This window comes from Necator americanus, chromosome III (assembly GCF_031761385.1).
Source record: "Necator americanus strain Aroian chromosome III, whole genome shotgun sequence".
Taxonomy (NCBI): domain Eukaryota; kingdom Metazoa; phylum Nematoda; class Chromadorea; order Rhabditida; family Ancylostomatidae; genus Necator; species Necator americanus.
The window spans coordinates 16,239,354-16,262,520 of record NC_087373.1 but is presented as its reverse complement, the minus strand read 5'-3'; the positions used below and the strand labels follow the sequence as shown (position 1 = coordinate 16,262,520).

The following is a 23,167-nucleotide window of genomic DNA, read 5'->3' as shown; positions in this document are numbered from 1 at the left end:
ATTCAACATTTATTTTAAGCGATTTAAAATTTGATTACTAATTAGCCTCCGTTGATTACGTGTTTGTTTCCATATGATTCATAGCGCCGACCTGAAAACTAAGTAGTCTTGATTGCCAAGTACTAAAGTACGACACGTATTTGTATCTCTCATTCGCTCATGCCGGACATACTCACAATATGTTAATAATAATTCGCTCAATTGCTTTTCCCAATGTAATCGTTGAAATGATGTAACGTCCTACGCAACATTTTTCACGTGTAATCTTTCTTCTATCAAAATCCAAATCCTTTTCGAAGGGTGACCACAAAAGTCAGCCGCAGAAAATAGAGAGTATTTTGAACTGAGTTGGTCAAAACTTGCAGAGAATCTCTTCGGATGACCATTTGTTCCTTTAGCAAAGTGCAACTGCTTAACTTATTAATATACCAGTCTGAACGTCCGGTTAACGCCGAAGTTCAGACCGGTATAGTAATGAGTTATGTTGAAATATTGCTCATGAAATATTTTCATTTTTATTCTAAAATCTACGAAGTAATTTTAGATACTGATTAAAGGAGATAATACGACAAAGAAAACAGAAGAGTCAGGTGCATAAGTCGCATTACAAGAGAACAATAGAAAAGAACAACATTTTGTTTTGACAATGCGAGGATGCACGATGCAGGCTCGACATCCGGCTGAGTCAGATTTTTGCAAAAGAGTTACAAACTTGATAGTACTTCGAGAAAATGAAGAATTTAATTACACGTAGTTTTCAGCAGTTTAAACGTCAACTTAATGGAAATTAATGACCAAAAATGCTCAGATTCTGCCCCATCTTTTGGTCTGGGAGATCGCGAATAAGTTCATGATAAGAGGGCCTAGGGAAATATTTCAAGTAATTTTTTAGAGAAGGTTTGCCCTAATATACAGTCAAATCTTCTAGTTGCTTCCCACCTCCTATTCTTTTTGGTGTTTGGATGGACAAAAATGGGAAAATCATCTCTCATACATCTTTTCCAATCAAGGAATTGGAAAACCCTGGAAACCCAGGAGACACTGGAAATCGTACGATAGAGTCTGGTAGAGGTAACTATTCGGCTATCAAACATTGGAAGACAATCTGAGTTGCGTGGAGTTTGTCTGAGTTATGAGACATTGTTCAAAATCATACACTTCTCAGCGCGCGAGCGAAAATCGGGATTTCGCATAGAGAATTTAAGGAAACCCCCATATCCAGAATTTGTCCCTTTTTTATTTTTTCAAAATTTAGGTGGGAAAAATCCGAAAAGGGCTAAAAATTTCGAATTCTGTCAAATCCAAATTCCAGAAAAAAAAACTAGCTCTAAAAAAGCAGCGATGTGACTAGTTTGTGACACAAACCTTCTCCTATAAAAAGCCACCCAAAGTATTTCTCTAGGTACTTCTTTCACGCAGTTATTCGCAATCTCCCATACCTAACGATGTGCACATAATCTGAGTTTTTGACTATTAAATTCAGTCTAATCCATGTTTAAACTACTGAAAATACTTATAATTAAATCTTCATCTTCTAGAGGTAATTCATCTTCCTAACTTTCTCGCAAGAATTAGAGTCGATGGATTGTGGAACCTTCGGGTTCAAATGATGTTTAATATAAAATGACGTGAACGACATCTGATACTGATAAAGATGACGTTTCTCGTCAGATCATGTAAACTGTCGGCTACTATTTAAGCGGCCGGTTTCATTCCTGTTTCCACTTTCTGAGAAAGGCGTAATACCAAACAGAGGTAAACGTGCAAGGAAACAGATGCACGGAGGAGTCATAGAAGTTAAAAGCAGCGCGCCCAGTGGCCACGGCTATGAAGCGGCTGCAACGTCCTACTTACCTTTAGCGACATGTACACGAGGTCATTTCAACACCTCGGGACCCGTAGCAACCCATTTTTGTAGTTATCTGGCGGTGTCGCACCAATCCGACCCCTTGGGACTCGTCTCGCCCATTTTGTACTATATATTACCAGTCTGAACGTTCGGCTAAAGCCGTAGTGTTGCCTGTAGTGTTCGCTTCGCTCCCCTTCACTGATCAACGAAAATCAGTATTAGTGCCCTTTTCTGTGAAATTGGACTTGTGTATCTCTAACTATCTTTCTTCATCTTTTTTACTATAAATAAAGGCAAAAGATTTTATGGTTTTCTTCCTAACCGCGTCAAACATTTGGAACATTTGGAAAATATTCTAACTTCACCTTCAAACACTCCGTCGATACCAATATAATGTAGACACAATTTGAAAGTATTACTCGAACTTTGGGCTTTCCCCCTGTTTCCACTCAAGAGTTATCAATGAACGATGTTTTAGCACAAAATGCAGTGAAAGACTTTATCCTACTGATAAAGATAACATTCTACGTCAGATCATGTAAACTGCTCGCTACTATTCCAGCAGCCGTTATCGTTTAAGATAGATCCGCGTTCCTTTTCACGTTTATGACTCCTACGCATGTCTATTTCCTTCTAGTTCGCCTCAAGTTGATAGCATACCTTCCGCAAAAAGTGGAAACACCCAAGCAAACGGCTGCTTAAATAGTAGCGAACAGTTTACATGATCTGACGGAGAACGTTATCTTTATCAGTAGGGTGATCTTTATCAGTATTCTGTCATTTTATGCCAAAACATCATTCTTTCATATCTGTTTTTGGGGGAAACAAGAGGAAAACCCATATTTCGAGTAATGCTTTTAAATTTTTGTATAATATATTGATAAGGAGTGTTTGAAGTTGAGTTTTGAATGTTCACCAAATGTAGAACTGACGCGTTTAGAAAGAAGACTATGCCCTTGGTTATAACTTTCGCCTTTGGTTATAATAAAAAAGCTGAAGAAAGATTGTTAGAGATCCACAAGTCTAATTTTTTTCCCACAAGCAGAAAGCGGTACCAGTATTAATTTTCGTTGATCAGTGGAGGCGAGCGAGGCAAACACCACAGAAAGTCTGAAGTCCGGGTTTTGCCGGACGTTCAGAGTGGTAGTCTTATCAAAGCCTTATCTAATTACTTTTACCGATGGCTGCTTTTAGGATTTTAGATCTAAGATCTTAGATTGTAGGGACTCAATGTCTGTCCATTTTTTTGTGCAATCTTGTGTAACCAGGGTTGTTATAGTCTAAATCACAATAAAATCCTAAGATGTGTTCTAGAGAAAAGCTAGTACAATCGCAAAAAAAGAGGGACAAGAATCTAACTTCTGGTGAACTTACTTCTTGATATCCCCTGGAATCAAAAAGAACTAGTGGAAAGGACTTTGCTAAGGCTGTGTAATGTTATTCATGCACTTCTATACGGAAATATAAAAGTAATTTCTATACGGAAATATTAAAAAAAAACAGATCCGGACATTTTCTCGCGCACTGTAAAGAAAGATTAAAAATACTGCAAGTTATTCTTCATCTCACGGATTTCTCTCATGATCGATCGAAGATCAAGGGATCACAGAATATTAGTTGTGATGTTGTGACATCTCCAGATGACGAATAGGGAATTAAATGCGTAGTCGCTTCCAACAACTGAGGTCCAACCATCCTTCCGGATAGGAGCATGAATGTTAGAGGAGCTGCTCAGATCCCGAAAAATTAGGAGCTACCAACATGATCACGTGTTTTAAACACAATCAGTAAACGCAGGAGTAAGAAAGAGTTTCTTGATTTTAGAGAAGCGCTTAGTACGGAATTGTCATGGAGGAGGAAGTTGCAGAAGTTATCTAAGCTGCCGAAATGAAAGATCCCAAAGCACCTGTTAAGACAACGTACGTACGCTTAGAACAGAAGCGATCATTGAAAATCTGTTGATGCACGTCCACAAGACCAACTACGACATAATCGGACTGACTGAGACGAGATGGCATTACCCATAGAAACTTCATAGTGCCGGCGAAGAAGTGTTTCTATTAACATGCGACAGTATAGGAACTTTGAACAACTGATCAATCGGACATATACGATTGAGAGGGCCATTGACCATGAATCAGTCCCGCCTCATCCTGACTTTCACATTCTATGGCGTTTACACTCCAACAATAAATTACAGGGGAAGAAAACGAAGCTATATCGATCTAGAACAGTTCTACTAGGAACATGGCATTTTCTTCATGGTCACTGTTTGTAATTTCAAAAAAAAAATCTAAAATTATCCTGAACCATCAGAACCCATCAGAAGCTTGCGATGGAACGATTGGATAGAGAAACGTCAGGACGATCAAATTACCTATAAAAATTTGCTATTGTAAAACCCCTCGACACTCTTTTGGACATGACAGTCGCTATGTGGAGAGTACCATGGCAAAGTAGACCGCGCTACCGTTGCAGGTCTTGCCTGACGGATTTCGCTAATATACCAAAGTGTGGTACGCAATTTGAACCTTCCCTCCTTCAAGGAAATGTTTACGTAACCCGAAGGGAGGGAAAACGCCAGAGTTCAAAAAGCGTTTTTGGTTCACCAATGCGTACGCGATCCATAGAATGAATTGCAGGGTTCAGCCGGCGGATAATCAGGACGAAGTTGTCAACATAGAAAAACTGATTTGATTTGCCGTCTTCCCAACAAATTTTTGTATTGATTGCATGCGTGTTCATAAACGTCCACGATTCTAGGTTAAAGCCTGGCTCTCCGCAAGCAAAGATTGATCATAAAAAAACGCCTATAAAAACGGATAACTATAAAGACGGCTCGGGACTATGAAAATGGGAACAAGTATGCGTTGTCCTCATTTTTATATTCCCAGAACCTCTCCATTTCCGTTAGCGATTAGCTTCGACTTCCTTACATTCATTGGTCGTGCAAAGGCTGCGTCCTTCTTCGCTAATGGAGACAACTCCGTCTCTTTTCTTGCCTCCTCTTCTTTTATGTGCTTCTTAATGAGTTCATCTACTTGTTTTCGGATCATTTTTCTATTGGAGGACGTATTCGAAGAGGTTGTCATAATGGAGTGAATCACCTGAAGACAGATTGAAGTGAACGTTTGAAATAGCTAATTGTGCTGGAGTGATATACCTCTGAGACATCTCCATGCACCTTCCCTCCTCTTGCACGTTCAGGATCATCGAATCTGGCAGAGTCTATAATGCTCGGCACATCTCCAGACAAAAGAGCATCTTCCCCACTTTCCTCTGTAGCTCTGGAACAAGGAATGATAGATGTAAAGATTTTACTATGATCGAAATGAAAAGTGCTATACAAAGCATGAAAAATAAACTAACACTACTCCATCATCAGTAGATCCTGTACCATCGTGCAGTGTAACTGAGTAAGAGAACTTGCTGTGATTGGAGGCAGATCGCGACGTCTTCCTGGAATGAAAACTGATTTAGAGTCCGGGAAAGAACGTAGGCTGCCCTACAAACATTGTTCTATTGTTCATCGCTCGATACAGTAACTTTCGTTGCTTTCACAATGTTCTGAATAGCACAGAATAACTTTCTACTAGACATGACATTTTCTCCTCAGAGCGTGCATTCCCGTTGACAAGTTGTACCAATGAATCGGTAAACCTACGAGACTGTCATCGAGATGTCTGGATTGGAAGGCAACACAGAATTTCTGGGAGTTGAATTCATCCCGTCCATGAAGTTTGCATGAGGATGGCTGTGATGGCCTGAGGTCGGTCCCCGAATGCTGCAAATGTACTCCACAGCTTAAAAGTTTCTTTTTCTGTATCGTCCGCAACACAGTATGGCTTAGGTGCAATTCATGGTGGTGAATATATGTATTCAATTTAGCATTGACCCATTAGAATTGCACACAGTTGCAAAATTACTTTGTGGTGAACATTTTAATCCAGCACAGCAATAGTCGGCTTGCCGACACACGTGTATTACGAGCGCTGTGTCTGTTGCACTCTGCAACTTGTACTTGTTCAATTTATTAGGTTGGGGCAAAAATAATCTGCGTTTTTGAGCATTCATTTCGAAACGCTATCACTTGCCTCAAAACCAATTCTAACAATCGAAATAAACGAGACACCAGTTTGCTTATTCCCGTTGCACAAAAATCCAAGGTTTTGGAGTCAGTGAACTCCCGGAAGTCATTTTCGGCATCAGCTTAGTTTTGGAAGATCTTGTTTCTTAGCCAGTTCTCCGGGTGTTTGGAGAAGTGATAGTCGGTTGGCGAAAGGTCTAGCGAATATGGTGGGTGGGACAGAGTCTCGTGCCCTAACTCGTTCAACTTCAGTAACGTCACCTCTGAAATGTGGCGAGGCAGTGTCGTGTAGAAGGATCGGGTCCTTTCTGTTCACTAACGCCGGACGAAGAAGTTAGAGTTTCCGGTCGTCCACCTCTTTGCGGTACTCCTCAACGGTGATGGTTCCGCCAGGTTTCATGAAGCTGTAGTGGATTACACCTGAAGCGCACCACCACTTGGTCACCATGGTCTTCTTCGGGTGCATTTTCGGCTTCAGAAAGCGCCTGGACTTCATCCTTGTCTATCCACTGTGCAGGATACTTCCTGTTGTTGTGAAGGATCCACTTCTCATTGCAGGTAACAATACGGTTACCTGCAATGAGAAATGGATCCTTTACAATTATTTATACCATTATCATAATTTACGCACGCGCAAAACGAGAAATGGATCGTTCTTGTTGCGTAACAGAAGCGTTGAGTAGATCTCAAAAAGGCGGTTTCTTTGGGACTCGATCAGTCCATGCGGTACCACTCGCCAACTGTTTCACCTTTCAATTTTTTACAAATGGTCTGTTGAATCGTCAACGCCCAGATCTTGAGCAACCTTTCTTGATGTTTTAAGCTCATGCTCGATGATTGCCTTCAGCAGGTGATCGTCAACTTTAAAAGGGCGGCCGCGACCTTCTTCATCTTCACGGCTCATATTGCAACAACAAAACCCTTGAAACCAGCGCCGTGCCATGTAATTGGTGGTGGTTCTCTCACCTCAAAAAGCGGTGATGTTTCGACCTGCCTCTGCTACCCAGCTTGAACTCGTTGAAGAAGATAAGTGAAAATGTTGCCTGGACCTATTATTTTCTACGTCTTGAAGTCTACTGACCAAATACTGATCCTCGTTCAAAATCACTTCAGCACTACAACGAAATGTGCGGCAAGACGCTATGCGGCTTTTAATATTAAAGATGAAAGTAATCGGAAAAAATTTGTTGTGAAGAAAAGGCAACGAAAAACGCGCATTATTTGTGCCCACCTAATAATACCTCCAACTTGTACGATATCGCTTACGGTGAATTATCTTAGACATAGCGTAGCATTAAAAACCAAAGAGGCGTAAACGTTACGAAAAAGTTTCTCCGAATGCCCATAAAATCAAGAAAGGAGCCCATGAGCTACTCTTCAGAAAAGCCTTGTTTGCGAATTTTGAAGGCCTTTTGGAACTCCCATTTTGTAGAAATAACAAATCTAATGGTCTCTCACTTGATGAGTTTGGCAGCCCAAGCAGCAGCTTCATTTCCAGTCAGCCTCAATCTTACCTTAATATATGTAGTCTAATGGAGTAGTTGTGTGCTAAAATGGGAAGAAGAACCTTTTTTCCTTCCTTCGTTTGTATGCGAACAGTGATTTCACCAGTCTCAAATCTTTCAATTTGCATATTTTTAAGTTTGTCTAGTTCGTAAATTTTTCCCATGAGAGGCTCTCTAGGATACAAGTAACATCGAGAGGGCAGTTTCAGGTGGAAATACTGTAAACTGTAAGTTAGCCTAGATTAAGCTGATGAACCTACAGGGACCTGTCAATAACACAAAAGTCAAGTGGGAATAAAACAAAATTTGCTCGACTTGTCTGACAAAATTACGTTTGAGAATACTATTGACCAACACACTTTTACCCTTTAAATTGGTTATATATATGTATATATATATATTATATAACATATTTAAAGAGTAAGAAATTACCCTTCAGATATTCTATATATCTATAAAGGGCGGGTGTGGCGCAATCGGTTAGAGGTCCGCTGTAGCCACACGGTCGAGGGTTCGAATCCGCCCTAGTGCTCACCAAGCCTTTCATCCCTCCGGGGTCGATAAATTGGTACCAGACTTGTCTGGGAGGATAAAACACTGACTTGATCATCGGCTGGCCCCCGCAAGTCATTGTATAAGCCAATACGCGTTCCAAAACCTCAACGATTACGAATTCCAGTAAAAAAAACGCGTTGGCGCATCCCGAGTGGATTGATACGCCAGTGACTTTATCCTTTTTTATCCTTTAATATATGTGCCTTCAGCCTACGTAGCTTTTTTCATAACAACATAAAAAATGGAGTGCTGGGAACTTTGTAGTTCTTAAAAAAAGAATATAAACACACACGAAACGAAGTAGCAGACATAATCCACATAAAAAATTGCTAAAGAAACAGAAGGCCCCTTTTTCGAGGTGCTGAAAAAGATGTAAGCATTCATAAGGAAGGCAGGACATCAATCCGATTTGAGGATTAAACATGTAGCAACTATTCTCTTTTAAAGGCAGCATACAACGAAAAGTGTTGAAGGAGTCGGTAATATCTAGAGTTAGGGTTGTAGGTTGCGGAATTAGGAGTGGTTTCGCCCAACTCTTCATGGTCTTCTTAAGAAACGGCGTGGAAGACACTTTTTTTAAGGATGATTTCAGTTGCAACACGCCACTCTTGTGCACGCATCCAATTTCGATCTGTCGAGGATCAATGATATCTTCATACCAGGCTCTTTAAGGAAAACTAATGAACAAGCTACTAAAGGAATCGAAACGTGGGCATAAAGGGGAGTAGGGGGGAGGCGGAGGGTTCCAACGTGAACATCATCGTAGTAACCAAACTGGTTCCCACGCTATTTCTTACGACGATCAGGGAGAGATGAGCGGAACCACCCTTGATCCCGAAATCTACAACCCCTCCCTAGGTTTTCCCGCCGATTGCTTCACAACGTCAGATTCGTGGCGTGCTACCTTTAATTACTTTTTTGGCGTGTTTAGGTTAAGCTGTTGAACATCATCACATATATTCTCTGCAACGAGGTTTAGAGGCATAATTGTTATCATAAGTATGTTAAGTCAGCAAAACTTGCGCAGAGGTCATCGTAAACGATAATGGCTAAAGAAAAACGATAAATCACAATTTCTTAGTTACTTGAATTTTGAAAAAAATCCACTCCACCTTTGAAAAAAAAAACTTCAGAAAAAAATATTTCGAGTAAGAAAGTGGTAAGTCTGTGATTTGTGATAGCGCAAAACAAAAATTTTTAGGCTATGTGTATAATCTAGAGAGTAATCACATCCACTCTTTACAAAATTGGAGAGTAGCACGCCTATTAAGGTGGTTATATGCTCTTCTTATCATATGACTGGAAGTAATCCGTCTTATCAAGTGTTTCATATGCGTTTTTATGCTTTTGACAATGGAAATGGCAAAAATGCTCGCCTGCAAGGCGCGTGGCACTGGTTTGGTTCCCGTCGATGCAATGTTGTTCAACTTTTTGTATTTTCGTGACACACACACATACAAATACAAACTAAGTTCGTTATTATATAGCGTAGTTTATATTATATAGCGTATATATATAATATATATAATATATACCAGCCTGAGCGTCCGGCTAAAGCCGGACTTCAGACTTTCTGTGGTGTTCGCTCCTCTCGAAATAACTGATTAATGGAAATAAATTATTAATAGTGGCATTTTCTGTAAAATTAGAATTGTGTTTTTCTGACAACGTTTTCTTCTTTTCTTTAAAGGAAACTTAGGCTTAAGATTTCGTCGATTTTGTAAGCGCGTCGGTTTTACATTTGGAGAATATCCAAACTTCACCTTTAAGCACCAATGCAATGTAGACACGACTTGGAGTCATTACTCAAAGTATAGGTTTCCTCTTGTTTCCTCCAACAGTTATCACAGAATGATGCTTCACATAAAATGAAGTGAACAACATCATCGTACTGATAAAGGTAGCGTTCCACATCAGATCATGTAAACAGTTGGCTACTATTTAAGCAGCAAGCAACGTTTGGCATTTGTGTTTCCACGTTCTGAAGAACGGAGGAGTCGTAGAGGTGAAAAGCAATGCGGAAAATGGATACGACTGTGAAACGTTTGCAACGTCCCATTTACCTTTCACGATATGTACACGAAGGTACTGCGCGATACCTCTACACCACGACACAGGATTTCGGCGCCGGTAGACCCGTCGCACCCATTTTTATAGCTGTGTGGCGCCGGCGCACCAATCCGACTCCAGTGGACTCGTGACTCTTCTTTAACCGCTCTACCACGCCAGCCCACCAATTCGACGCCGGTGGAGCCGTCGCAACCCCTTTTATAGCTATCTGGCGCCGGCGCACCACCGACACACACACCAGTATGACAGGCTAAGACTATGACAGACTAAGTATGACAGACTATTATATAGCATGATCATGACGTCAAATCATGCAAACTATTTAAGCAGCCGGCTTCATTCGTCTTTCCAGTTCCTGAGGAAAGCATGTTACCAACGTGAGGCAAACATGCAAAGGAATAGAGACGCGGAGGAGTCACACAGGTGAAAAGCAACGCGCGCAGTGGCCTCGGCTATGAAACGGTTGCAACGTCATACTTAGTGTTTGCGACATACGCACGAAGTTACTGCGCGACACCCCTTACATACACTATGGCACAATTTCACGCCGTTGGACCCGTCGCACCCCATTTAATAACTGCCTTGCTCCGGCGCACCATTTCGACGCCGAGGGACCCATCGCAACCGGTTTTACCGCTCTACGACGCCTGCGCGCAAATTCGACGCCGGTGGACATGTCGCACCCCTTTTATAGCTTTCAGGCGATGGCGCATCACTTCGATGACCATCCATGAACGAGCGGTCGAAAATCAGAGAGGTCTCCTCAGCAGCCTGTTTAAGTAGTACCATTGAACGGGCTGTTGAGGGACTTCGTAGAAACTGGAGCGATTCCCACGCCGTTTTCAGAATGATTAGGAGGAACATAGTGTGGACACGCTTATGCTCGTGATCTACATACCGAACTCTATATTGTTCCACAGAAACCTCAACAGTGCCAATTTCGTTATAGCTGTCTTTCAGCTTTGCATGATGACATCGGTGACAAGCCACTTCATGAACAGTGTGTTTCACAGGTGCAGTTTGATACAAACGATTTGACGGAAGCTCCTATAAAATTTGCAGCAATGACAAACTTCCTGGTAAGAATGTAAGGTAGCGAATGAGTTGCTCATTTCACTCTTTCACTGTTAAAAATACCGGAACTTTCCAACGCACTGGACCTCGGATCCTTCCGTTAGAGCTCTTATTTGATCCTCTAAAATTTTGTCTTTCAGTACTTACTTAAAACTAACTTCGTGAACATATCAAGCTAACCCTTCGGTGTAGTGGTCTTGTGACGTAAACTTAAAAATAGCGTACCAATTACTGTGGAATCCTTACGAAAAATATAGAATTCGGGATGCAGATGGTGAATGTGAGCGTGGTCCTGCTCCGTTTCCTTAAAAAAAAGGGGCGCGGGAACGGGGTAAATTGTAGTTGGGAAGGGGTGGGGGCACTCTGACGCGACAGAATCGAACTGCGCCACTACTGTATTTCGCGCCATTATGGCGTGCACTTCGACTGTGCTATCACCGTAGGCTGACCTACGCTCTGGACGCGAAAAAGCCAAAAAGGAGCACAAGTGAATAGCTGAGTCAGTCAGAGCCCTGAAACCTAAGCATCACTCTTAGAGGATCCACGACATGTAGGTTGAAGCTACTAAGAAGAACGGAGGACGGAGCTTGAACTTTTACTGTTTTAACTTCATCAAATCTCTCAAACAAGAGAAAACTGACCCGACTGCGAGAATTTCCTCAAAATGCTTCGATGAGCTGTCACTGTGCTTTGAGCTTGGAGATGATGAACAGCACGACTGAGTGCTATATCAATTTTTGTTGGTTTTGACTGGAAATATCAAAGCAGTACAAGTTTGGGGAACTGGGTTAATTTGATTTTATCTATATTTGGCTGCTACACCAACAAACGAATCGCGCTTTTTTTCATAAAAGACCAGTTTCGTGCTTCACCCATCGAGGATTAGGCTCTTTCCTCCTTATAATAACTTTCATCGAAAAGTCGCCAATTTGTCTGCCTTTCGCAGAAATAGTCAGACATTGTTGTGTATTCAGTAGTATTGGAAGAACTTGTGAAAGCATAACGTTGAAGTAGTTTAAAGATAATTGATTCTGCTCAGAATACGACTATATACGTCGGAGATCAAAGTTGCTCATTTTTATATTATTGTTGAACGGTATAAGAGGGTTCCCAAGCATTGAACTTTTACAGAGAAGTCACATTCATCTAAGAAAGAAGTGGTCCTTCATCTAAAAACAGGCTAACAAGCATGAACCATGAACAAAACGAGCAGATCTTGCATTCATTCAATGTTTTTTCCCAATTGTCCCATAATTTCATTCCATTCTGTATCTATTGCACACTAATCGTTTTGCACGGAACTTATTGTACTGCTCTGTCTAGTGATTGCATTTACAATCGAATGCACAACGATGATGAACTGTCAGAAACGTTTGCGAATCCTACGGATGAATCTTCCAATGAAGTAGTTTATTTAGCTCTATTCATTTACAACAAATATAAATCGCCTCCTCAGAATATTCAGTTCTACTTGTAATGTTTCCAATAGTCTAAATATACACTTCTTTGTTTTTTCGGCCATTTTCTTTTAGTTACAAAACTGACATTTTTTTTTACACATTTTTCATTCTTCGATTTTTTTTTCGGCGATTTAAAAAATTCTAAGAAATTAGTCGTCTGTGAGTGACTACGCTCAGATCTCCCCAATTTTCCTTTAAAAAACGGCGTAGGAACTTTTTCTTACCAGTTCCTACGAGCTACGTTAAAACGTGTCAGCCTTGCACAGGCGCGGTGTCCACGAACGAGCCGAAAATCAATTATATTTCTTCAGCAGCATAATCAGGTAGAACCAGGAACCCTTGGTAGCACCATTCATAAAGCTACAGTTTGCGAAGGTCCCATCTCGTCCCTAATAGTACCGCTTCACCGCCTACGCGACTGTGCAGACTTTCGTGTCGTAAGGAGAAATGAACGTGGCCACATTCATGCTCAGTGATCTACACCCTGAACTTTATCAAAAAAGATTAATGTCTGTGGCGTATCAATCCGCTTAGGATGTGCCAACGCATTTGACCGCTTTTCAGAATAAAAGAGGTTTTTCGAACCCCTTTCGAGCCTATGCACTGACCTGCGGGTGCTAGCTTGTTTTTCAACCAAGCGTTTTTATCTTCCCAGACAAGTCTGGTAGCAACTTATCGAATCGCAGGGAAGAAGTCTTCGGTTGGCTCTGAGCTGGTTTCGAACCATCGATGGTGCAGTCAGAGCCGGATCTCCTAACGACTGCGCTACAACTCACGGCAAATTTACCATTTTCATCGTAAGAAATTGTAAACTATACGGTGAACATAAATGACAATATTCTTAAGGTGATTCACTTTTTAATATTGGTCGCTGCATATGATGTGCGCCATTAGGTGAAAGTCTAACCCAGGGCATATGTCGAGTAAGAAGTACTTGTAAATAATAAGGTCGCCTTGCGGAGTGATAATAGCCAGTCGTTTTTCCCACTTCGACATCGAAATTCCTTTTTCTATGTAGCCACACATTGTGCCAGGTTGACGACAAAATATGTCCTGCAGAACAGCAAAATAAGAAGTGTGATGGATTCTAAATTTCTGCCAACGTTTTCATGATCGTATGATAAGTCATGTAGAGCGATCATTTTGAAGGCCAACCTGTTTTGGCAAAGGCTCATTGAAGTAACGCTTAAAGCAAAGCATCGACCAGATGGTTAGTAGTAATTGCTTAGAATGCCTTCCAACTCACTCCACCCTACTTCAATAAATAGCCATAGTTGAGAATTGCAATCAACATCGATCACTATCAATCCTTCTGGCACCGCTTCTGTTATACAGTAGGGTCAAAATGACATGAACCTCGTTGCAGGTGCGTAAACGGCTGCGTTCGGAGCGTTGCGGTGAGCGTAGAGGTTAGGAGTGAGCTGGGATCCCTACTAGCACCATTCTTCTGCATTTCGCGAAGGTCCCACCTCGATTCTAATCGCTACCCCCGTCTCACCGCTTCAGTCGCAACCATTTACGCAACTCACCGTGTGTCAAGTCGTTTTGACTCTATGATATATCTGGGTGAATGAATGGTATTCTGACAGCCATTCCGAGTGTACTTGTGTGAGGAAAAATATGAAAATTAATCTAAAAGTATTGCTCTGGTACAGTGGTAAGCACAGTTGTAGGGGGTTCAGCTGTGGCCGCACGTTTGATTGTAAAAAAAAAATTGCTTTAAAAACGCCGAAGTTCAACAAATCCTCTCCTATTTCCACGGGTGCTAAATCGATATCAGACTTGTCTGAAAGAAGGGAAGCTGAATCAAAACATCGACCACCGCAATTCATTGCCTAGGCATCCTACAAAAACGTCGAGCGACTCTGAATTGAAAGATCTCAAGGGAATTGAGGTGCCGTAAATTCCTGCACTTTTTTCTATTTTAGAAGAGTTCTCAAAATGCATTAATGCTTTTCCATTTACTATGTATAAGAATAGTAACAGAAAACTGTTCAATGAAACCTCTCCCTCTTCAGAACAACCCTTGCAGGTGGTACATTACTCAGATTTCTGCAAACAAGACGCACACATCCGTGACGTTTTTCATGAACAGTTTATGGGAACTTCGACACTAGCATTTCTACTAATATTACGATTATTTACACTTTGTTCTTCCAGATTTTCAGCCTGAGTTCTAGCGGATCGACGACAAACACACTATCCTTTATCCCTTACTACTGTTCCTACTTTACTGCGCTGCACGATTTGTTTTGATTTGAGAGTTCCTCCTTTTCATGGAATACCTATCTCTAAGAACAAGAAATTGAATTGCTGGAGCGGCTGCGGATTGCAGAATGATTTTATTTTCATATCTCGTATTCGTCTTTCAAACAAGATCATGTAGTGGAGTAGTTTATGCGTGCAGGCAATCTCTTGTTTCTCCTTCGAATTTTCCGGCCAACTGTAGAATTCCTAGGTTGAACGTTTTGGTTGGCTGCTTTGCCGCTGTTATGTAGTCCGACGGAATAAAAATGGTCAGCATACGTTGACAAGGCTAAATCGAGATTTTCTAGAATAGGGTGTAAATGAAAAATAACGAAAATGAGGAAAATATAATACAAAATGTATGTGATTATATAAGAAAACTTTGGAGAAACTTACCTTGATACCGTCATCGCAGTCATGGTAGATGTTCACTTTCGGCTCGATAGTACCAATCTGGAAAGATTATTCCGAGGAACAAATTTTCAGAAACGTCGATCGCAAACCACACATTCAATTCTTAAAATTGAACTATAAATTAGTGATATAAGATTATTCACATCAGTGATGTGCTTGTAGTTTACGACACACATATGTACATACATACATATCACAGGAATAGTTTCGTGAAAATCATGCTATATAATAACAGGCTTAGTCTGTCACGTTGGTGTATATATATAAAAGATAGCGGTAAAATGGGGAAGGACGGATTCCACGTCGTCGAATTGGTGCGTCGGGCTATTTTATAGCTATGTGGCGACGACGCACTAATCCGCTACAAAATATAGCTATAAAATCAGGTGCGACGGTTCCACCGGCGTCGAAATTGTGCTCCGGCGTTGTAGAGCGGTAAAGAGGGGTGCGAAGGGTACCACATCGTCAAAATTGTGCGCCCGCACAAGATAGTTATAAAATGGGGTGCAACGGGTACAGCGACGTGAAATTGTTGTGCCATAGTGCAGTGGTATCGCGCAGCAAACTCGTGTGCATGTCGCAAAAAGTAAGTAGGACGTTGCAACCGTTTCATAGCCAGGGCCACTGCGCGCGTTGCTTTTCACCTGTATGACTCCTCCGCGCGTCTATTTCCTTGCACGTTTGCCTCAGTTTGGTAACATGCCTCCCTCAGAAAGTGGAAGTCGAATGAAACAGGCTGCTTAAATATTAGCGAACAGCTTACATGATCTGACGTGGAACGTCTTCTTTATCAATACGATGATGTTGTTTACGTCATTTTATGTTGAAACATCATTCTGTGATAACTGTTGGGAAAAACGAGAGGAAATCAAATACTTTGAGTAATGCCTTCAAATTGTGTCTATATTATGATAGTACCGGAGGAGTTTGAAGCTGAAGTTTGAATTTTCTTCAAGGGTAGAAATGAAGCGAATAGAAAGAAAGCTATAACATCTTTCTCCCAAATTTGTTTTTTTTAAAGAAAGAGGAACCGTTATTAGAAAAGCACAATTCTAATTTAGTAGAAAATGCCACTATTATTAATTTTTATTGATCAGTGATGGCGAGTAAAGGAAAAGCTACAAGTGTCCGAAGTCCAGCTTTAGCCGGACTGGTATGTATTTATTGCATAAATTGTGTTCTCGGTCGCTCATTTAGGTTCGTCTCATTAATCTGACAGAAAACGGTTTATCACCTCCTTTGACAGCAGATATTATACTGAATCGTCGTTTGGTCCATTCAGAAAGGCTATAAAAACTCTCAGGGTTCTATGCGCCCACCAAATAGCATGTTTACTGTCTTATTTATTTCTCTAATCCTCACTTGACTTGCTCACATGACTTGACTTAATCGGCGAGCTGATGTCATCGCCTGACGCGAATACTCGCATCTTCGCCGAGGTGTGCTGTCCTTGACCACAGCTCCGCCCATTCTTCTCAATCTTCTTCGTGAGCTTGCACATAATCAATCCATTTGCCGTTATTCCATATTCTGGGAAAACTTGCACCTTGCTTGAACTCCCTATCCATACCGAGTGTTCCGTTGACATCTCACATGTGCCATCCGCCGGTACACCGCATCAAATTTGGCGTAAAGTTCTTCAGTGCGACATACTCTAAGCCAAAAGTAGCCAATCAGTAGTCTAAGCAGCTTCTCTTCTCTGACATCAAGCCTTTCCATCACCTTGGACGGTGCTGCCCAAGTTTTCGATCATGATGGGCTGTAGTGCGGATAGGTGGACTCACAGCTTGACTTTGTCGGTGATAGTGTGTTCTATAACAGGGATTTCGTTAAGAAGTTAAATGCGCTAAGGCCATTTCTGCAGACAAATGCAGAAATGGCCTTAGCGCATCTTTGCTGAATATCTTTCACGTAACTGCCGTTGTTTTTCAGCGTGCAGCCTAAGTAACAAAACTCATTGACAAGTTTGATCGATTGTCCGCTTATCCTGGTTCCTGGTCGAAGTCTTGAAGAGACCCACATTTGTTTGCGTTTACGAGGGCGTAGACGTAGTCCATAGGCTGCAAGGCGCTGATCTACTGTTCTTCGCATAATGTGTCGTCGATGGCGAAATTGAACAGGAAGGATCCTGCCACTGCCCCTTGTTTCACTCCAGTTATCACCTCAAAAAGGTTGTAAAACTGGCTGGTGTTCGAACTGTAGTAGCTGTTCGTTGGTTCATGTCATCAAGGAAACGAACAAGCTTTCCTGATACTCCATCGGCAGCGCGTTGAGATGACGGCCTCGATGAGCAGAGTCGAAAGCGGCTTCAGAGTCCAGAAAGTCTAACTGCGATGACTTCGAATACCGATGCCACAGTTCAATCACTCTCCTAAAGATTAACACCTGCTCAATCGCAGATTGGCTCACTCAATCGCAGATTGAACCTACTAAATCAACCTCAATCGCAGATTGAACCTACTAAATCAACCTCAATATTGAAAGCCAGCTTGCTTGCCTTCCGTTGTTCCTTCGCGATGTTTAATAAGTCGGTTCAGGACAATCCTCTCCGAAACCATATACATTTCATTCAGCAAGGAGATTCCTCGATAATTCCTAGGATCCGTTACGGATAACTTTCAGTGGAGGGGAATTGTGATAGCGTGTCTTCACGAGTCAAGTACCCTTTCATCTATCCATATTGAACGGATGATGTTTGTCATCTCACGAATCCCAAACTTAAGAAGATATTCCAGCATTTCTGCGCTGATCCCGTCGTCCCACCAGATTTTTCATTTTTCATCTTCTGAATACAGATCTGGACCTCCGACTCGGTCGGTGGTTCCTCGTTAACCGCATATGTTGGTCTACCAACGTGCTCGAATTCAGGAACTGAAGGCGCTCTCCGGTTAAGCTAGGTCTTGAGGCGGTCCTTCCAAATTGGAAGGGTTGCTTCACCGACACTCCATTAGACTGGAGAACATCTTTTCATTTTCCGCTATACTGTTTTAATAAACCATAGGCTTTCAGCGGGTTCTTCTCCTCCCACGCTTTCAAACTTCTTCTCTCTCAATGTCCATTCGTTTACAGCATATACAGTTGTACGTGAATATCGTTTCTCCAGATGCAAAGGCAAACTTTTTCCGCCGCAATAGAACTGGAGGCGTTTCCTTTGCAGCGTCCTGAATGCACTTTGTGAAGAGATCTGCATCGCAAAGCTTCTTCCTGGTCTGTACCCCAACATGAATAGGCACACGTTGACGGAAATTCGTCCTGCGTTCTTCGTCTTCCAGACCTGCCATGTCGATTCTCGGTTGAAGAGGTACTCCTCGATTCCTCTTGTAGAACCGTATCTTGAAGCTGAGAAGAACTGGACGGTGGTCAGAGTCGGACGCGACGTCCCAAACTGCTTTAGATTTTGCGGTTCTTGTAATCCAGGTTCTTGTAATCGTTCCTCACAGCCACCTACTTTGTTCTCATCAGCATCGTCCCAGTATGTGGTGTAATTTCGATGCTGATGACGGGCCGATCTCTCATGCGTGTTTCCTGCAGCGCACCGAAAGGCACACAAAGATATCGTAGAAGCCTAGACAGGACGGTTTGTTGGAGTTCAATCGACTGTGTTCGCCAGTTCAGCGCGGCGAAACGAATGGTTGTTGCCAAAGATTCCGTGCTCCCTTCAAGCGGTTGACCTTCCAGGTTATGGGCTTTGGCGATGTGCTGGACGACAGCACCTTTTTGCAATGTATAGGAATCTTTCGTCACATAACAGTGCGGGTTATATAGCTCGTAGCTCGTACGTTCCCAGTGCATACATTCCAACCCCTGATTAGTTAAGCTAGGGCCACCATGTACAAGTAGCAATCAGATTCGTATACTACCGCTGCCCTAATTCTCACATTGGTTCACAATGGGGAGAAAACATTTGATTTTAGTTAACTGTATACTAACTAACTTGTATGAGTAACAAAGTGATTATTTCTCGAATTCGAACCAGATTCGAACAAAGTTGTGTCATGAAGTCATTTTACGTGACGTTTTTCTACAGAAATGTTCAAAGTAAACAGGCGTTAACTGAAACGTTACAATCGCTATTTGAAATGCTAGATAGACGGGGGGCGTAGTGTAGAAACTCTTGGTCTAAGCAAGCAATCCACAATGACCCCTGATCAACGAATGCCTTCTGTACAACATTTTCAAATGATCAGGGAAACACTACTCCCAAGTCAGACGACTCGCTATGGGCCAAAGGCTTTCTCCAGCTCTTGCTTTTTGCTTTACGAGCAGAAATAGAACAAAAAATAATAAAATGTATCCAACAAATGTACTGCCATTATATCAGCGATTGCTTTATTGTGACATTATCGCAATCCAAGATAGATGAATGTTTTAGAAGTTCAGATGAATAGTCGTATAAAATCCATTCTTAAACAACCAAATGCTCATTGGCTACCTTTTTTAAATGCTGAAAAAAGACTGCACAATAGCATTGCAAGTGTGGAATGGTATCGCAAGAAAATCTCAAAAAAAATACTGATAACGCAACCTGGTGACATGGGAAAGGCAATTGTCTGCAATGTAGTCAAAACAGCTACGTCAATTTGCATGGGAGAAAGAGAACGTCAGGAGTCACTAAAACTACTCATACCCATATTTAGTTCGAGTGGTTACGCGAGATTGAAATCCAGCACACAATCTCGAACTAGAAATGAAACAGTGAAGACCCCACATGAAGGTAGAATTCCCCTCTGCATTCCCCTCGTCTCCAATTCTTTAACTACTGTGGTAAGGCAAGTTCTTTTGCGAGCACTGTTACAAGGTGTTGTACTGGTGAAGATGTCATGCGTTGTCTGCCCATTAGGTAAAACTGGAGATTGCGCGAAGATCCGAGTAATCTATCAAAAAGAATGTCTGACGTGCAAAGCCACTTATAGAAGGAGAAACTGGAATGAAGTTGAGCCTACGTATCAAAGAGCATTTGGCTGGTAAAAGGTAGTGACACTATTAGGGCGTCACAGGAATGAGAAACATGAGGGAAATGAGTAAGTAATGGAAAGTGTAGTATATTAGCCCACGAGAAAGAAGACTCTGGAAACAACCTCGATTTCCGACACCACAAATCCATCCATGAATAACAAAAACGAGTTCTTAACAATTACTAACGACTTTATGCCGTTCGTAACACTCTATGAGCTAAAAGATTGCTAGAGAGTGCGTAGATCTCATACCCCTTGGATGATGCAATAATCGTTGTATCGTCTTTTTATTTTACTTCACTTCTCTTCATCCTTCCTTTTTCTTCCGTTTCTTCTGTTTTAATTTTTTTTCGCTCAATGTGAAAGGGCGACTGTAACGTAATTGTTAAGGATTTGGCTGCGACTGCATGGTCAACAGTTCGAAAGCCCTGGTGACAAAGAAGCTTCTCGTCCGTAGTCGATAAATAGGTATCCGAGTTGTCTGGGAGGATAAAAACACTGATTCGTTACATCGGCTAGCCCCACAAATCATTGTATAGATCACTAACCGTTAATAAACCCCAACTGAACTGCAGTCAAGCGCGCATCTTAAGAGGATTGATTTACGAGAGAGCAGTTGTATAGTCTATGAGCGAGGTTTTGTTCTCCTGAACGTTTTCGCTGATGGAATTGGTGAATATGTACTGATCAGATCGTTTTTGTTGTGTGTGTGTTTTTTTGGAGATTTTTGTTTTTTGGGGCTGATGTGCCCTGTACTAGTTGCACATTTCAAGTCCTCCTCTACAAGGGACTTCCGCAAACACGAAGCACATATAGAGTATAGCGAGTTTGTGTCATTCGGATGGGTTCTCACGGTCCTTTTGGTTTAGCTGCACAGGTTTGGTGGGCTTTGTGGTACAAATGTCTTTTAGTATAACCCACGAGTTTACTTCTACTTTCTGCTAGGGAATAAAGCCCAATTTGTCTACCGCGAGAAAGATAACGTCGGTTTCCACTGCAAAAAGATAAAGTGCAGAAATTTGGTTCTGACTTGCACTTGATATTTTTTCTTCTTCTGGTGCGCAGAACTCTGATTATTCGATCTTTTGATAATTCTCCACTTATCGCAGCACGCGGTATTCTACTAAGTTACCACAACAGAGTTCTATTTTTTTAAGCCTTCTGAATAAAGGTCTATGTAAGTCCATCTGGAGTTGTGTCTCAGAAAGTGTGAAAGCGCTTTATGCCAGGGATTTGCTAAAACTTAGAAATATTTATTTTATTGTGCTCGTTCGGAAATCACTTTGTCAGTAACCATCTAACTATCTTACCTCATCGGCTGATCCACTTAACTTGAATTTGCCATGACTATCGGTTTCAGCAGAGTCCATTAATTCGTCAGGTGTCACTGAAAAATAAAATGCAACCAGAAAACTAGAAATGACTAGATAGTACTAGGTTCAAGAGTAAATGTAGCGGTCTCCTGTCTCAAGACAAGACTGAAGGTTTTACAATCCATACATCACTGAATATCTTATTGAAGAATAGTGACAGCAGTTTAAAACGTGGCTACAAAGGTAATGAGGTAGTGTCAGACTTCTGGTACAGTAAACCTTTTGCCAGCAATATTATACGAAAGGAAATTTTTTATTTTTAAAATGTGGATGTATATTTGCATCGAAGACACTAACAATTGACAAATATAATAACAAATAAATATTATGTTTATTCTTCTCTTTTTGAAATGAATAAATGAATAAATCACAGTCACTCACATGTGTCATCCTCGAACAATTTTACTAGAACTCCACGCGCTTGTTGTTCTCCACACATCAGGATACCTTCGACAGCAGTGGACTGTGTGCGACCGATAGATCGAGCAATGCTAATCATGGAGAGCAGAATCGACGCAAATAACAACATTGCTTAGTTCGGGACACCTAAGATCATTAGAATTGCTGCTGCTTTAACGTCGTCTAATATGCTTTTTTTTTTTTGAAAATTCGACACAAAAGTTGTACAACTTTTATTAATTGGAATACAGTGAATGGATAACGTTCAATACAAACTTGATAGATTAGAAAATTTTGGAAAAATGGTTGGGCGAACAATAACAAGCAGTTTTGGTTGTTTGATGAAGAAAATTAAGGGCAGCGTATGACAAAGCTGACAGTGTTAAGATGTATGTGGAACAATATAGTTTGGGATGTGGTTTGCGGGCATGAGGCCACCTTCAATTTCCCCTGATCATCCTGAAAAAGGGCATAGGAAATGGCACTAGTTCCTAGTTCAAGATACTTTAGAACGTCCCTACCCTGTACACGTTCCGGTCCTTTCAGTAGCCTATTCATTGGTTTTAGTTGAACAGGCTCGTGAGGGGATCTCATTGATCTTGTGCCGCTTGTGGATGCCGCTCGCGTACAAGAATGGAGCGTAATAACATATCTCGCAGGAACAAACGCAGTTTCCCAAGTTTTTTTCAGGGCGATTAGAAGGAATTGAGCGGGGCGGGAATCGCTCCCGTAACCTACACCCCGAACCCTATATTGTCCCACATGTTTCACAACTAAGTCAGTTTCTTCATACACCGCTTTTGATTTGCTTGTATCCGCTAGAATATAAAAAAAGTCGACTGATAAAGAGAAGCGAAATTTCGGATTAAATGGAATCAGGTTTTTTTTTACATCAATGAACGCACAACTAAAGACCCTAAGAGTTTTCATTGCATGTGAATAAAACGAATCAGAACTACTTTTAATGAAATAATACTGTATGTTTTATATTTGTTAAGGGAATGTGGGTGCAAAAAATCGAAAATTTATAAATCTAGAGTCAAAATTTTGTACTTTCTCATTCATATCCTTCATTTTTTCTACACAACAGTACGTGAATTTTCCAGTCCCTCCAAACATCCTCACCAATGTTCTGATGAGTAATTGATTGGGAACATCAATGAGCAAACATCTCTGGGT

General features: G+C 41.3%; 2 protein-coding genes across 3 annotated transcripts; both read right to left on the bottom strand.

The window, feature by feature from the left end:
* Positions 1 to 55: 55 nt before the first annotated feature.
* On the bottom strand, positions 56 to 13,800 carry RB195_009764 (uncharacterized protein; the record flags this gene model as incomplete). 2 transcript variants are annotated; one of them, XM_064190469.1, is made up of 9 exons in its annotated part: positions 56 to 91; positions 4,786 to 4,956; positions 5,013 to 5,136; positions 5,219 to 5,308; positions 5,514 to 5,633; positions 7,395 to 7,450; positions 7,504 to 7,615; positions 13,508 to 13,653; positions 13,756 to 13,800. In XM_064190469.1, the coding sequence occupies 9 exons, from the start codon at positions 13,798 to 13,800 to the stop codon at positions 56 to 58; spliced, it is 900 nt and encodes a 299-aa protein (XP_064048052.1). The 2 variants fall into 2 exon arrangements, with proteins under 2 accessions (XP_064048052.1, XP_064048053.1); XM_064190470.1 differs by having other exon boundaries at positions 13,535 to 13,653.
* Positions 13,801 to 14,995: 1,195 nt separating this feature from the next.
* On the bottom strand, positions 14,996 to 22,118 carry RB195_009763 (uncharacterized protein; the record flags this gene model as incomplete). Its single annotated transcript, XM_013444434.2, has 4 exons — positions 14,996 to 15,136; positions 15,244 to 15,300; positions 21,527 to 21,603; positions 21,971 to 22,118. 4 exons carry the CDS (start codon positions 22,116 to 22,118, stop codon positions 14,996 to 14,998), a joined length of 423 nt encoding a protein of 140 aa, XP_013299888.2.
* Between the last annotated feature and the right edge of the window lie 1,049 nt (positions 22,119 to 23,167).